This window comes from Meles meles, chromosome 11, assembly GCF_922984935.1.
Source record: "Meles meles chromosome 11, mMelMel3.1 paternal haplotype, whole genome shotgun sequence".
Taxonomy (NCBI): domain Eukaryota; kingdom Metazoa; phylum Chordata; class Mammalia; order Carnivora; family Mustelidae; genus Meles; species Meles meles.
This window is the reverse complement of record NC_060076.1, coordinates 4,707,051-4,722,359: the sequence shown is the minus strand read 5'-3', so window position 1 is coordinate 4,722,359 and position 15,309 is coordinate 4,707,051. Positions and strand designations below refer to the sequence as shown.

Sequence of the window (15,309 nt, the reverse complement as noted above, 5' to 3'; positions counted from 1 at the left end):
ACGGCAGCTATGTTAGGGCGCTCTGGGTATCTTGTGGAGTTCGACACGTGCCCTTTCATTTCTGGGAGCCCCGGGGCATGAGGTAAATGATGATGTAGGCCCTGAGGTGCCCCCGTGCACAGCGTTCCGAGCGCGGGGGCAGGCCTGGTCCTGGGCAACATGAAAGGACCGTGCTCTCTCGCACCCCAGTCCCATCTTCTGAAAGTGTTTCTCTGCTTCCAGGTTCCAAGTTCCTAATCCTCTCTGGTGGTCACTGTCTCTTGATCACGAGTAGTTGACTTTCAGGAGGAAGGTCCTGGATCGCAGTAAATGTGTCGGCGGCGCTTTTGTGGGGCCCGTGAGCACGCGAGCAAAGGCACAGATCTTGTTTGTTGGTTTGGGAGGGCTGGGGGCCCTTGGATGCGTCTGCCACGAGCACCTGCACAGGAGGCTCTGTTTTGGAGGGTCACCCCCCACTGGAATTTCGGGGACCGGTGCCCGACGCCTGTGCTGCGATGCTCTCGGCCTGCAGCTGCACTCCCTGCACGTCGGGGAGTCCCCTTCCCAGGGCTGGGAGGGCGTCCCCCTGGTTGCCTGGTAACTGGAAACCAGTGGGAGACTCAGAAGCAGATGAAATGGCCCCAAAGAGATGTTTTTTATATGAAGAGTCGCTTTGAAACCGTATGTGTGATGGTGAATTTTAATTTCTCGTGCCTCTTTACACCCGGAGGTTTCTATATTTTCATAGGAGAAAGAGGAGCGCTGTTTTGCAACTGAGATGATGAATGTGGGGGTGTCTGCTCCTTTCCACTAGCTGGCGGGGGTGGGGGGCTGACGTTCTTGTGTGCGCATTCGCTGTGGTGAGAGCGTCTGGTGCTGTTCCCCGTGTCAGTCACGGTGCAGAGCACTTTGCGTGGCCTTTGTTGCACGTGCACTGTCCCTCGGGCCTCCTTTGTCCCCGGCTTACACAGGGTAGAGGACACTGGCACTTGCCCAGACCTCACTGCAGATTAGTAAAGGGACAAGCAGGATAGAACCCGGGTCCACTCGGCACGTGAGTACTGCTGCCTCTTAAAGGTGCTCAGGGGTCTTGGGAAGGAGAGCTGATGGCATGGCCGGGTGGCCTGTCTCCTGGGCTCAGGCCCGTTGTTCCATCCAACTTTATTCTCTGGGCAGAAGTCCTCGCTGGGCAGCATGTTTCGACAACAGTCTCTTGAGGACAAAGAGGAGAAGCCAGCCCCACGGCAGAAGTTTGTGCAGTCGGAGATGTCCGAGGCTGTGGAGCGAGCCCGAAAGCGCCGGGAGGAGGAGGAGCGCCGAGCCCGGGAAGAGAGGCTGGCTGCCTGTGCCGCCAAGCTGAAGCAGCTGGACCAGAAGTGCAAGCAGGCTCAGAAGGCGGGCGAGGCCCAGAAGCAGGCAGAGAAGGAGGTGCCCCGATCTCCAGGCACTGAGAAGCCGCCCCCACAGGAGAATGGCCCTGCTGTGCGCAAAGGTAGGCGCTGGGCCTGGTCCCGTGAACCGGCCACCCTGGGCTGTTGGCCGTGCTCTCTTTGCTTCTCCCTGGCTTCCCGGTGCAGCTGGCAGCGGCCAGCAAGGGGATGCGGGAAGCACGGGTTGTTGAGTTCTGGCCTGAGTTCACATCGTGTTGTAGCTACACGCTTCGCCTCCCTGGCGCTTGTTTCCTTGTCTGGGAGAAAGGATGGAAGTAGTGTGTTCCTGTCCGACGGATGGAGTAGTGTGTTCCTGCCCGCACGCTGAGGGCACGGGAGAGCACGTACAGAAAGCACTGGGCGCAGCTTCCAGATACGGAAGGCATGCGTGTTACCAGCTTGGTCCTCATTGTCTTCGTCGCTGTTCTCGTTCCTGCCCCTGCCCAGCCAAAGATTCAGGCGCTAGCACAGGGTCGTTTTAGTTCGTTTAAGAAAATCACAAAGAACGTACCTTCATGGCATTGAGAGAAGCCCGCCTGCTCTGCTCGTTCGAGTGCGTTCTTCCTGGCGTTAATTCTGCAGGGAGTGGATCACGTGGCTCCGTAAGGGACGTTGAACAGCACTGCGTGGCGGAGAGGGGCTCCTGCAGCAGTTTGAAAGAGTACGGCCAGCTTTGTTCTTCGTGATGTCTTTTTTTTTCTTAAAGATTTTATTTGCGAGAGAGGGAGAGATGGAGAATGAGCAGGGAGAGAGGGAGACGGAGAGCAGGCTTCCCGCTGAGCAGGGAGCCTGATGCGGGGCTCGATCCTGGGACTCTGGAATCATGGCCTGGGCCGAAGGCAGTCACTTAACTGACAGAGCCACCCAGGCGCCCTTCTTTGTGATATCCTTAACTGAACTAAAAGCCACTCTTTCTAGGAGAGAAGAGCCCGATGCTGGGTTCAGTCCCTGAAGGCTGCTCAGGTGGGTCCTCTGGCCGGGGAGCTCTGAGAAACTGACAACCGTTCTGTCCATTTCCTTGCCCGGAAGTCTGGGTGTGGCCTGTGCCCAGCCCCAGTACTCACTGAGCTGGAGAGTCTGGGAAGCGGGTGCTTTGGTGTGAGCACCTCTCCGTTGAGACAGGTCCTCAGGGCGGACCTGGGTGCTGCATGTACCCCTGCCCTGTGCTACTGTGGCCTTCCTCTGGGACGTACCGCCAGGTCTCTGGGGTTTGCGTGGGGGTTTGATTGTCCCCTGCAGTAGAATTAAGAATGCAGGCATTAATTATACTTCAGTAAAGCTGAGGGGACCCCCCACCCCCACCCCAGTGCAAAGCTAGAAAGCTGAGATGGGGGCAAGAAAGAAGAAAACCGTTCTCTGCCCTTTACCGATGAGGCGGGCAGGGAGAGGCGCGGTGACTTGTGCAACCTTTAGACGGGTTGACGCCCACTGCCTGGATGATGGGTGCGGGCTGTCCCGAGCTGGTGGCTGCTGTCCGCTTTGCTGGAGTCCTTTCCAATAAAACCTCTCGCCTGGAACCGAACCCCAGCCTCACCGCACACTGTGTGACCCTGGCAGGTCACCTGACCTCTTGACCCATTGCTTTCTCGCTTCCAGAGCGATGGCGTCCCGGGGCGTCTGTGAGCTCACGCATGCAGGGCAGGTGTTAGCAGGTGCCGGGGCTCGGGGCTGGGGGTCGGCCAGCCGTGGAATGTCTGCGCCAGCAAGAATGAGTGTTTGCCGTAAACGTTCGGCCAGCCCCGCTTTTGTGAGCTCAGTGCAGACATTTTTCTCGTTATTTGTCCTCTAGGCTCTCCTGAGTTCTCTGCCCAGGGAGCCCCCAGCACGTTTTCAGAAGAAGCCCCCACAGCTCCTCCAGCCGTGGCCCAGAGCAGCAGCAGTGAGGAGGGGGCCAGGGAGGCTGGGTCCCCTGCGCAGGAGTTCAGCAAGTACCAGAAGTCACTTCCTCCCAGATTCCAGCGCCAGCAGCAGCAGGTAACCAGGTCGGAAGGCTCGGTGGATGTCCCCTCCCCCTTCAGGGAAAACAGCCGGCAGGAATCTGCCCTCGCAACTCTGCATACCCCCTTCATCGGCAGGGGGTCAGGGGGGCAGGGGCTGGGCCTGAAAACTTAGAGCCTTGGGAGAGCAGCCCTGGCCGTTTTTTCACTTTTCCAAGTGATTTCTCCTGTGAACGAACAGAACCGCTGCTGGTCGCGGCCGGCCGTGTTGTCCGATGTCTGCGAGGGAGTGGTGGTGGTGTGTGCACTCCCTCCGGGCGGTGCGCTCTGCCTTCTCCTTAGACCAGTGGTGTCCACCCTGGGACCCTCCCAGGGAGAGAGGAGGCCCAGGAGGGCTGGCAAAGCTGTCGGAGAGGTGTGCTAGCTCTGGGCTAAGGATGTAGGTTTATAGGTGTTGAGTTGAACTGATTCTGATCCTGATTGTGCAGCTTCTCTATTCGGGCATGGCCTTGGATGAGCCAGGAAGAATGAACTCCTGCCTCAGCGACGCAGCCAGGCCCTTAGGGCACCTGCAGGCTGGCTTATCAGTGTCATCGGTGTCCTCTTTATTAGTGGTCCCTAAACCTCAAAAGGGACCTTGTCTGCCCTGGGGAGGATGACGGGGGTCATTGTTGTCATCACACCAACTCTGGTGGCCCCGCTGGAGCGCTCACTCGCACCTGTGTCTTCAAGGAGGACGTGTGGAGCAGCAGGTTCTACGGACTGAGCTGCGCACTTAGTGGGAGTGGCACGTGGACATCACGTCGCCCGGCAGCCAGATGTGTCCGTCGTGGTTAGCCATCACGGAATGTGCATCAGAACATGTGTGCCTTGGGGAGACGAATCAGAGTCTTTAGCCTTTTCCAGAATCTCTTTTAGTTGCTTTTAAAGCCTTCCCCTCAGCTCCCCCTTTCCGCGGGCCCCCTCGAGGTATTTTGGAAGCCGCCCAGCTCCTGAGCTGCAAACAGGAAGTGACGTCCCTCGTGCTGTTGGCGGTGCGGCCGTGTAAGCCAGCGCCGCGCGGTGATTCGCAGGCTTGGCGGGGAGCTAACCGACCAGGAGGCTCTCCGGGCTAGCTCCCGCCAGACACAGCCGTGAGAGTAACTCTGCGGGGCGGGGGCAGGGTCCTTCCTGCAGAATAGAAAGGAGTCTGAACGTGCCAGGGCAGCTGAAGGAGCCGGCCGGACAGACCGTCTGCTCAGGTTCCCTGAGGGCCTGGGGGCCGGACAGGGGAGCTCTGCGTGGAGGCTGGCAGCCCGGAGCCCTGTTGGTGGGTGCTGGTGGGGGGCCGCAGAGCTGTCTGGCGCGCCCGGCCCGGGCCTTCCTGTTTGTAGAAGGGAAGGGCGCAGCCGGTCGGCTCTTCTCCCTGTCCGCCTCTGCACCTGACCCCTGCTGGAAGGCTGGTTTTGGGGGTGCTTGTGCGGACAGCCCCAGGGGTCAGTGATGCCAAAGGGGCAGGGCTGGAACTGCATCCTCACAGGGTCTCGGACCTTGACCAGAATGTTTTGCTGATACTCATCTGTTTGTGCAGCGACTTTTCTGTGTGCCGGGACTGGTGGTCGGAGGCAAGGGTGCCCCTGCTGTGAGGGAGCCCGGCCATGTGAAATCCTCCCCCGCCATCAGGGCACGGAGGGCAGTCCCAGCGCTGAGGGCAGAGGCTGGCCGCCCGGGGCTGCCGTGAGCTGTGGTGGGGCTGCCCGGAGCAAGGGTTCTCTCAGCGCCAACCTGGAGGAAGAGCAGGGCTAAGCCAGGATGGCGGGGACAGAGCCTTCTAGGTGGAGGGCCCCACGCGTCACCAGGGCCCCACGAGGCAGGCAGTCGTGGGCGCCGAAGTTCGCGGCAGGTGGGGCGGCTCCCGTGGGGCCTGCTGGGATTCGGGCTGCTCCGCCGCCGAGAGCTGTGGGGGCCGTCAGACGCCTCGGGCGCGGGAGTGGGCTGGGGGGGTGGGGGGGGTGGGACGTGAGTGTGTGTGTGCGTCATGTGTGCACGTGAGTGTGTGTGTTTGCAAGTGAGTACCCATGCAGGTGCAGGCTCTGCCGGGGGCTCGTGTCTGACCTGGTCTTTCTCCCCGGTCAGGAGCAGCTGTACAAAATGCAGCACTGGCAGCCGGTGTACCCGCCGCCGGCCCCCCCGCAGCGCACCTTCTACCCGCACCATCCCCAGATGCTGGGCTTCGATCCCAGGTGGATGATGATGCCTTCCTACATGGACCCACGAATCCCGCCCACTCGCGCCCCCGTGGACTTCTACCCGTCTGCCCTCCACCCCTCCGGTAAGCAGCTCCAGGGGGCCGCGCTGGGAGAGACTGCGACGGTGTGGGGGGAAGGGCGTGCCCCCGGGAGGTGGACCCGCCCGGACTCCCGCCTGGCCTCTCCCGCAGCTCACGGGACTGGGACCGCTCTGAGCTCTAGCTTTCTGTCGTTTGCGAGGGGAGGATACGGTCACGGTACTAGTCACACGGAATCGCTGGGGAGCGTCCTTCTGGTCACGCATTATACATTGTTTTAATTAGTTTTGGTGTTCCTGCTGTGTCGTTTTGTCCTGCTCCTTTTTTCTTTTTTAATCGAAGTTTATCGCTTTCCATTCGTAATGTTCTTTGTGCCTTCTCCCTTCCTTTTTGTCCTTGATTTGTCCTTCCCAAGGTTTGCGTAATGCCATTTTTAAAAAGCAGCTTTTGGATTTCCTAATTCCTTTATATTATTTGGCTTGTAGTTCATAAATTTCCGTTCTTTTCCTCATTAATTCCTTTGAGATTTTTCTGTTCTTTTTAACTAATTATGTTGAATACGTAGGTCATTAATTTCTGACTTTTGCTGTAAGTGTTCAAGTATGACCTAAACTATAAATTGCCACGAATGGAAGTTTTAAGATACAGCTTTTTTATTGTTGTACAGTTTTGAATGTTAGTCTGATTTTGGTTCATCACCCTTTTTTGGTTGATGATTTTTAATGGTACATTGTAAATTTTCCATTGAGTTTTAAGATTATCCTTGTGGTGTTAATTTCTTTTCTTTTCTTTTTTAAAGATTTTATTTATTTATTTGTCAGAGAGGCAAGCAGAGAGAGGGGGAAGCAGGCTCCCTGCTGCACAGAGAGACTGATGCGAGGCTCGATCCCAGGACCCTGAGATCATGACCTGAGCCGAAGGCAGAGGCTTAACCCACTGAGCCACCCAGGCACCCCTTATGGTGTTAATTTCTAATGTGGTTGCTTTGTGTTTAGGCAATATTATTTGGACGATAGAGAAGAGGGATCAGGAAACCTTCCTATAAATGCCAGATAGTCAGTATTTTAGGCTTTGAGCACTACTCCATTTTACTGTTTTAGAACCAAAATGACCAGAGGTGATAGTAATTGAACAAGCCCGATCACTTTCCGGTAGAGCTTTATTTTTAACAACAGGTGGCAGCTCAGACTTCACTCTAGGGCTTTTGTGCACCAACCAGTTCCTGGTCTAGATTGCTTGGCACTTGTTGAGATTTTCTTTGTGGCTCTTACATGATTTTTTTTTTTTTTAAACATTCTAGCTTTGCTTGAAAACAGTGTTCCCCTCCGTTTGGACGCGGCCCATTACCTGGAACTGGCCGATGTGCTGCATGCACATCCCTGTCCCACCTCGAGCTCTTAGCCCCGCTTGCCCACTACGGAGAGGTGCGGGGAAAGTCTCCTGCTCTGACCGTGGATCTGTCAGATCCCTAAGCCTGTTGGGGTTTGCTTCCGTTGTCCTGGAAGCAGACAGGTGTGGAGTGATGCGTCTTGTTCTGTTCCTGTTGTCACGTGGCACCTGCTGTCCTTGGCTGCTCTGATGTCCGCTCTGTCGGATATCAATGTCATCACTCCGGTTTTCTTTTCATGAGTGCTCACTCTTTTTTCCATCTTATCACTGTCAGCCTCTCTGAGCCCTTTTTCGGGGGAGTTTGTACATACAAGACGTGTGTGGTTTTACACTCGGAAAAATCCGACCTAAGCGCCAGAGCGCCTCACTTTAGACCACGGGGGTTATTACATTCAGATTTCCTACTTTCTGTGAATCTCGCCTTTCTGCGCTTTTCTTTTTCTTCATTTTTTGGAGCAAATTTCCCTGTTGTTTCGGTGGTTGTACTCTGCGTTCTGTTTCTACTCTGTCAGTGGTCACACTCTGACACACGTATCTCACTTGCAGCAGCCGATCAGCGTCCTTATCGCTGACCTGAGCTCTCGTGACCTTGTCAGTCTGTCTTCCTCTTGTTCCCTAGGATTTTAGTTCCGTGTGTTTCCGGCCACCACGTTAGTCATTACTGTTTGTGTTGTTTCATGGAATCCGCGCCTGCGTATCTGCCTGTCCGCACACTGGTTTCTTCACTGCCTTCTCTCTCGCATTTTCCTTCCATCTGGTGTGACGTTTCTCCACGAAGTATGTTCTCTTGAGTTCTTCAGGAGATTTTTCTGGCAGTAGGTTTTCTTTGCCTGAAAAAGTCTTTATGACACTCTTTCTCTTGCTGGGTGTAAAATTCTAGGTTGGCAGTTCGTTCTTTCAGGACCCAGAAGATAGTATTTCCTTTTCTTCTGGCTCCCGATGCTGCTGAGGGTGACTCATGTCTGCGTAACCTGCTCTGTTTGCTCTCTGGCCACGGCTTTTTTTTTTTCTTTGCAGTTTTATAGTTTTGGGTTTTTTTTTTTTTTTTTTAGATTTTGTGTATGTATTTATTTGTCAGAGAGCGCGCAAGCAGGGGGAGCGGGAGAGAAGAAGGCCCCCACCAAGAAGGGAGCCCACGATGGGGCTCAATCCCAGGACCCTGGGATCACAAACTGAGCTGAAGGCAGACGCTCAGCTGATGGAGCCCCCCAGGCGTCCCCCAGTTTTATCCTGTTATTTGATATTTAGCAGTTAGTTTTCATCCACGTTAACTGTGGGTTTTTGAAAGTGGCGACAGATCCATGGTAACCAACATGGAGAGCTTGTCTGGTGACTCTTTGTCCTCCTCACGTTCTCCGGATGTGGTTCGGGGCATTCCTTATTCCTCTGGCCCAGACAGCGTTGTCGATTCCGGCGTGGGCGCACACACGTGGAGTTCCCATCTCCCTCGTGGCAGATTTCTGGGACTCTTTGAGTGCGGGGGTGGGGGGGCACGCCTCTTGAAACTCACGTAATGGATGCGATTGTGACTGTAGATGGTATTTTCTCTGGTCACTACCTTGCTGGTAACAGAACACCCATTCTTGGTGGGGGCCTTTCTGCTGGGTCCCAGTTCACTCTTGTTGCTTTTAAGATCTCCTCTTTCTCTTTATTACTGGAATTTTTTTTCTCAAATTTTTTTTTAAAGATTTACTTGTTTATTTCAGAGTGTGCGTGTGTGAGCGGGGGAAGGGCAGAGGGGCAGAGCGAGAGCAAGAGAGAGAGAGAGAGAGAGAGAGAGAGTGTACGTGCACGCGCGTGCCCCCAAGTAGACTCCCTGCTACGCTCGGAGCCCAGCATGGGTGGGGATCCCAGGACCTCGAGCTCACGAGCTGAGCCGAAGTCAGATCAAATCTATTGTGCGTGTGCATCATACATTTTTTTAAGTTCTTAATTACTTTGTTATGCTTTTCCCAATTCTTAAAACATAATTTCTGGTGTTTATTCTGTTACCTGAAGTTCTCAGGGAGGTACATAACTCCGGCCTGCGGCGGGCTCATGGCGGGCTGCTTCCCACTTAGGCTGGTGACTCCGGGTTGTGAGTTCATCTTCAGCAGAGCTTCATTTATTGTGGAAACCCAGTATGGCTCAAGTGGAGAGTCTGTCCCTCTGGGCTGGTTTTCTGCCAGCCTAGAACCACCTGTTCCCCTAACTTGGGACATTCTCTGTGCCACTCTGGGGGTATAACCCCGAATCCTCCTCCCCAAAAAGCTGCATGAACGCCGGCACGGCTTCATAGTCCTAGGAGCAAACTGATTTTTCCCCGCTGGCCCGGACTGAGACATAAACCTCCTGTTTTCCTGTACTAAGGAGCATACATTTTAAAATCTACCTTTGCACTGAGGGCCTCACCCTTTGAGGGTCTCTGTCTTTAAATATCTTTTTTTTTTTTTTAAAGATTTTGTTTATTTATTCGACAGAGAGAGATCACAAGTCGGCAGAGAGGCAGGCAGAGAGAGGGAGGAGGAAGCAGACTTCCCGCCAAGGAGAGAGCCCGATGCGGGGCTCGATCCCAGCACACCTGGATCATGACCTGAGCCGAAGGCTGAGGCTTTAACCCTCTGAGCCACCCAGGCGCCCCCGAGGGTCTCTGTCTTGAGCAGCGTCCCAGTTACGGCTCTCTGCAAAACTCCATTGCCCCTAGCTGCTGGGACTGACAGGTGTTCCCTGCTCCGGTCCAGGAAGCACCAGCTTGTGGCTTTGGCCTGGGGCTGTGGTTTCAGCCCCCTGGGGTTTCCCGTATTCTTGGGAACCTCTGGGTGGGGGCGAGATGTTTGACACACTCTGCATGGGATCTTTGTGGCAGAGAGTGTCTGTGCTAGGGTTTTTCGGGTCGTAAGAGCCGCCACATTGCCAAAACCAAGCTGACGTACAGTGTCGACCGCTTCAGTGTGCCTCGCAATCAGCCCTTAATGAGCCCTTGCCCTGCACTAACTTTATATTGGAGTCCTGTATCAGGGCCTTCCACAGCTACCGGAAAGCTTGAAGCCCGCTGGCTTAATGTCGAACTGTTTTCCGGCCAGATCATCTCAGGAAAAGATGGGCACAACACAGAGTGTGGCTGCAGATAAGCTTCGTGAAGAGAATATTTGAGAAATCAGATCTTTTTCTCTCCATAGGCTTAGGCCTGATGAGACCTTTAATTTCTGCCCTGCTGCCTTCCCCCCCTCCGCCCCCACTTGATCCACATGGACAGAGAGGCCTTGGGCACACACCTTCCCCAGCCAGCTTCTGTCTGGGGGCGAGGTGTCCTCTGTCTCTCTCTCTCTTTTTTTTTAAATTATTTATTTTTTATTTTTTTATAAACATATAATGTATTTTTATCCCCAGGGGTACAGGTCTGTGAATCACCAGGTTTACACACTTCATAGCACTCACCATAGCACAAACCCTCCCCAGTGTCCATGACCCAACCACCCTCTCCATACCCCACTCCCCCCAGCAACCCTCAGTTTGTTTTGTGAGATTAAGAGTCACTTACAGTTTGTCTCCCTCCCAATCCCATCTTGTTTCATTTATTCTTCTCCTACCCCCCTAACCCCCCATGTTGCATCTCTACTTCCTCATATCAGGGAGATCATATGATAGTTGTCTTTCTCCGATTGACTTATTTCACTAAGCATGATACCCTCTAGTTCCATCCACGTTGTCGCAAATGGCAAGATTTCATTTCTTTTGATGGCTGCATAGTATTCCATTGTGTATATATACCACATCTTCTTTATCCATTCATCTGTGGATGGACATCTAGGTTCTTTCCATAGTCTGGCTATTGTGGACATTGCTGCTATAAACATTCGGGTGCACGTGCCCCTTCGGATCACTACGTTTGTATCTTTAGGGTAAATACCCAGTAGTGCAATCTCTCTCTTTGTTTTTTAAAGATTTATTTATTTGAGGCGGGGACAGGGGCTGGGGGAGAGAGAGAATCTCCAAGCACACTCCCCGCTGAGCTCGGAGCCCACCGCAGGGCTCGATCCCATGATCCTGAGATCATGATCTGAGCTGAAACCAAGTCAGACGCTTAACCACCTGAGCCACCCAGGGGCCCCTGTCCTCTGTCTGTTAATCACCTCAGGCCAGTTAACAGTTTGTCGTCCTCTGTGTGTGCTCCTGCCCCCATTTGCTGTACAAACATGTGGAGTGCTGCGGTCAGTCTCAGGGCTAGGAGTAGAAGGAGCTGGGGTGCTTGTCTGGCACATCTGGCGGGGCATCTGACTCTTAATTCTGGGGTTGTGGGTTCGAGCCCCACGTGGGGTGTAAGAGGACTTAAAAATAAAGTCTTAGGGCCTGGGTGGCTCAGTGGGTTAAGCCTCTGCCTTCGGCTCAGGTCATGATCTCAGTGTCCTGGGATCGAGCCCCACATCGGGCTCTCTGCACCACAGGAGCCTGCTTCCCCCTCTCTCTCTCTGCCTACTTGTGATCTCGGTCTGTCAAATAAATTAATTAATTAAATAAAATCATTTAAAAAAAAAAAAAAAAAGGACCTGAAACCAAAGTCCCCTCCCAAGTCTTCTGGCTCAGGTTTGAAGCAGGCAGAGCCCAGCTCTCCGTCCTCGTAAGCTCTCCGGTGCGCAGCTCGGTTTCCTCCATGTGCGCAGGAGGCCTTGGCGTCTGCTTGCTGGCGGACCCTCGCGGCTGACCGAGTGGCCCCTCCGGCCTTCTGCTGACAGGACGACCTCTCCACTGAACTATTTCCTGTTTCCCTTTGCCAGTTGGATGTACTTCTTCATACGGGGTTCTGGACCCGTGAGCACAGGCTGGATGCCACGGGCCCCAGGACAGCTCTTTGGGACACTTAGTGTTGCACGCGGGTGTGCGTTCAGAGGTGCTGTGGTCACAGAGCACGGAGAGCCTGGTGATGATGGACTGGGCTGCAGGGGGGGAGGCTGTTGTGTCCACGTGACAGGGTAACTATTGTCTCCTTCGGGCCTCTGGATGCCCCAACGTTGGAGCGTGGCTCTCCGAATGAGCTGGTATATATGAGCTCTTTGCCTTTGCCTTCTTCAGGACTGATGAAGCCCATGATGCCCCAGGACGCCCTTGGGGGGACTGGCTGTCGCTCTGAGGACCAGAGCTGCGTGCCCCCACTGCAAGAAAGGAAAGTGGCCGCCCTCGACCCAGCCCCCGTGTGGAGCCCCGAGGGTTACATGGCGTTGCAGAGCAAGGGCTACTCGCTTCCCCAGCCGAAATCCAATGACACTTTGGCCATGGACATGCACGTCAGGTGAGATGAAACATGGCCCCGCGGTCTTGAATTTGAAGGCAGAGTCTCCGTGTCCTCCTTGCAAGGGGCTCTGGGATGAAGCTCTGTCCTCGGAGGCATTGCCTGGAGAAAGGGCACTGTGCAGGGACTGGCAGTGCCCTCCGGGGATGGAGAACTGATGAGGTTTGTTGGAAGGCTTTTGTATGAGAGGCGATGACCTGCCGGCGAGACTGGCTGCGGCTAAGGAGAGGTCCCGGGTCAGAGGCAGATCTGTGGAACCTTGGGTCAGGGCGAGGGGTGGGGCTCGGCGGGGTGGAGTGCCTAGGTCATGGCTCCTTCCTGTGAAAGTGAAGCAAGCGGGCCCTGCTGGCCCAGTGCCCCAGACTCTCCGCGGACTCCCAGCCTCCAGCTTGTCATTTGGACCAGAGGATCCCCAGCTGCTCTGCCTCCCTGTGGCACGCTGAGTCCACCAGCAGCCACCGCACTCTTCAGTCTGGACGCCGGGGGCCACCCAGCAATCCATGGCCCAGCAGCTCTAAGACGTGTTTAAAGATAGAGCAAATGTTGGTGCTTGTGTTTTTTTTTTTTTTTTTTTTTTTTGGTTTTTTTTTTTTTTTCTTTTTCGTTTTCTTTTTCTAAAAATTTTTTTCTTTTTAAAACTAAACTCTGTGTTCAGCATGGAAACCAGGAACCAGGCTCCAATCACATTGACTGATTTTTCTGGTTCCTTTTCAGGAATGAAAGCTCTTACTCTGCCTCACCCGGAAGGTCAGGGGGCGTAGGCGCCCAGCGCGATCTCCTTGAGGAGAGAGGGGAGGAGTTCTTGAGTGCTTTTGACAAGAAGGCCCAAGCAGACTTTGACAGCTGTGTCTCTTCTCAAAGAATAGGCCAGGAGCTTTTGTTTCCACCCCAAGACCATGTTCAGGAAGCAGGTGCTCCTGGGGGTCACACCCCAGACCTCAGGTGTTCCCCGCTGGAGCCCGACTTTGCCCCAGCCGAGAAAAAGCCAGAGTATAGCAATTGGGACGTTAGCCACCCGCCAGAGGCCACCGACACAGCCAACAGCATCGAGAAGGGGGCGCCCCGGGAGGAGCCATCGTTTAACGTCTCCTCCTGGGAGAAGGAAGGGAGCCCCAACAATCAGCCGCCCCTGCAGCCCGAGTGGACGCCTGAGCCCCGGGGTCCCAGCGGCCAGCACCCGGAGCAGACTGGCAGGACGCGGAGGTCGGGGCCCATCAAGAAGCCCGTGCTGAAAGCCCTCAAGGTAGAGGACAAGGAGAAGGAACTTGAGAAGGTGAAGCAGGAGCTGGGGGAGGAGGGTGCCCGCGTGGCCAAGGAGAAGGGGCCGGTTCGCTCGGCGGACAAGGACGAGGACGAAGAGAACGACCCTGCGCTGGCCAATTCCTCCCCCTCCCCCTTGGAGGACCAGGGCCCTGCCCGCACTGGCTTGGGCCGTGAGGCCAGCAGGTGTGAAGAGGATGAGAAGCCCGACAGGGCCTGGGAGAGCAGACCCCCCCGGGAGTCCAGTGACACTCCCCCGACAAAGAGGAACAACTGGATCTTTATTGACGAGGAGCAAGCCTTCGGGGGCCGAGGGCAGGCCCGGGGCCGCGGCCGCGGCTTCCGAGAGTTCACGTTCCGAGGGCGGCCTGTGGGCGGCGGTCCCGGCCTCTGCAGCGGGGGGGTACTCGGGGTGCGTGGCATCTACGGCGGCGGCCCGAGGAGCGGCCGCGGCCGGGGGCTGCGGGACCTCGGCCAGCCGGAAGAGTTCCCCAGGGCTAAGCCGCGGCGGCGAATCGCCAGCGAGACCCACAGCGAGGGCTCCGAGTACGAAGAGCTTCCTAAGCGGCGGCGGCAGCGAGGCTCAGAGAACGGGAACGAAGCCTCGCTCCTGGAGCGGGAGGGCGGTGCCCTGAGGAAGGGGGACTTCAGAGACTCCTGGCGCTCCAGCAAGGTGTGCTCCGAGGACCACAGCAGCCTGGAGGCTAAGAGCCGAGGCCCTCGCGCCTTCGGCCGGGCGCTCCCGCCCCGGCTGAGCAGCTGCGGCTACGGGCGGAGAACCTTCGTGTCCACAGAGGCCGCCCGCTGGCAGAGCAAGAGCCCCGGCGCCTCCTGGCAGGAGTACAGCTCCCCAGACGCGTGCGGGTCCCGGCGACCTGCAGACAGGGACTGTGTCCCCGATGCCTACAGACATGCTGACTCTTTTGGTGCCAGGGCCTTTGAGGACAGCCGCCTGGAGGACAAGAGGCCCTTCTTCCCTGACGACCACACGGCCGACCCAGAAGGCACAGAGAATCGGCCATTCCGGAGAAGGCGGCCCCCTCGCCAGGACAAGCCACCACGCTTTCGGCGCCTCCGGCAGGAGCGAGAATCCCTAGGCCTCTGGGGGCCCGAGGAGGAGCCCCACCTGCTGGCAGGGCCGTGGCCAGGCCGGCCCAAGCTCTGCCCCGGGGACAAGAGTGGGTCCCCCGAGCTCTCGTACCAGAACTCATCTGATCACGCCAATGAGGAGTGGGAGACAGCCTCCGAGAGCAGCGACTTCAGCGAGAGGCGGGAGCGGCGCGAGGGCCCAGGGGCTGAACCCGACCCCCAGGCAGACGGCAGCCTGCCCGGGGCTGCTGTGGGTGAGAAGAAGGAACTGGCCAAGAGGAGCTTCTCCAGCCAGAGGCCCCTGGCTGACAGGCAGAGCCGAAAGCTGGAGCCGGGGGGGTTTGGGGAGAAGGCGGTTAGGCCAGGTGGTGACCCTTCTCCCCGTTATGAGAGCCAGCAGAATGGGACGCCTTTGAAAGCCAAAAGGTAAAACAAACCCCACCCCAGGCTCTTTTCTGTTGCTGTTGTTCTGTTACTAAGCCTGTTTTTTGAAGCAGCACTCCATGCATGCGTGTCCCGCCGTGTGTCGGGAGCCGACTCTGTCCCTCTTTTGTGCCCTGGGGCGGGGTTGGGGGGCTGCCTGCCAGGGCCATCGTGTATGAGCGTCTCCATCACTCGCTCCTGCACTGCTTGTCCGCTTCTCTCATGGTGTGTGGTTGTCATTGTTGTCGTGGCTTGGACACCAGAACTTAG

The 15,309-nt window shown here is 56.1% G+C and overlaps 1 protein-coding gene across 8 annotated transcripts in view; it reads left to right on the top strand.

Moving 5' to 3' along the window:
- PRRC2B (proline rich coiled-coil 2B) overlaps positions 1–15,309 on the top strand; it is an 88,757-nt gene that overhangs the window by 54,316 nt on the left and 19,132 nt on the right. For 7 of the 8 annotated variants that reach the window (XM_046023632.1, XM_046023628.1, XM_046023633.1 and 4 more), the window contains exons 12-16: positions 1,156–1,471; positions 3,199–3,383; positions 5,462–5,657; positions 12,051–12,267; positions 12,982–15,042. In XM_046023632.1, coding sequence (XP_045879588.1) covers positions 1,156–1,471; positions 3,199–3,383; positions 5,462–5,657; positions 12,051–12,267; positions 12,982–15,042 — 2,975 coding nt within the window. The remainder of the gene's footprint in view (positions 1–1,155; positions 1,472–3,198; positions 3,384–5,461; positions 5,658–12,050; positions 12,268–12,981; positions 15,043–15,309) is intronic. The other variant, XM_046023634.1, reaches the window with a different exon arrangement.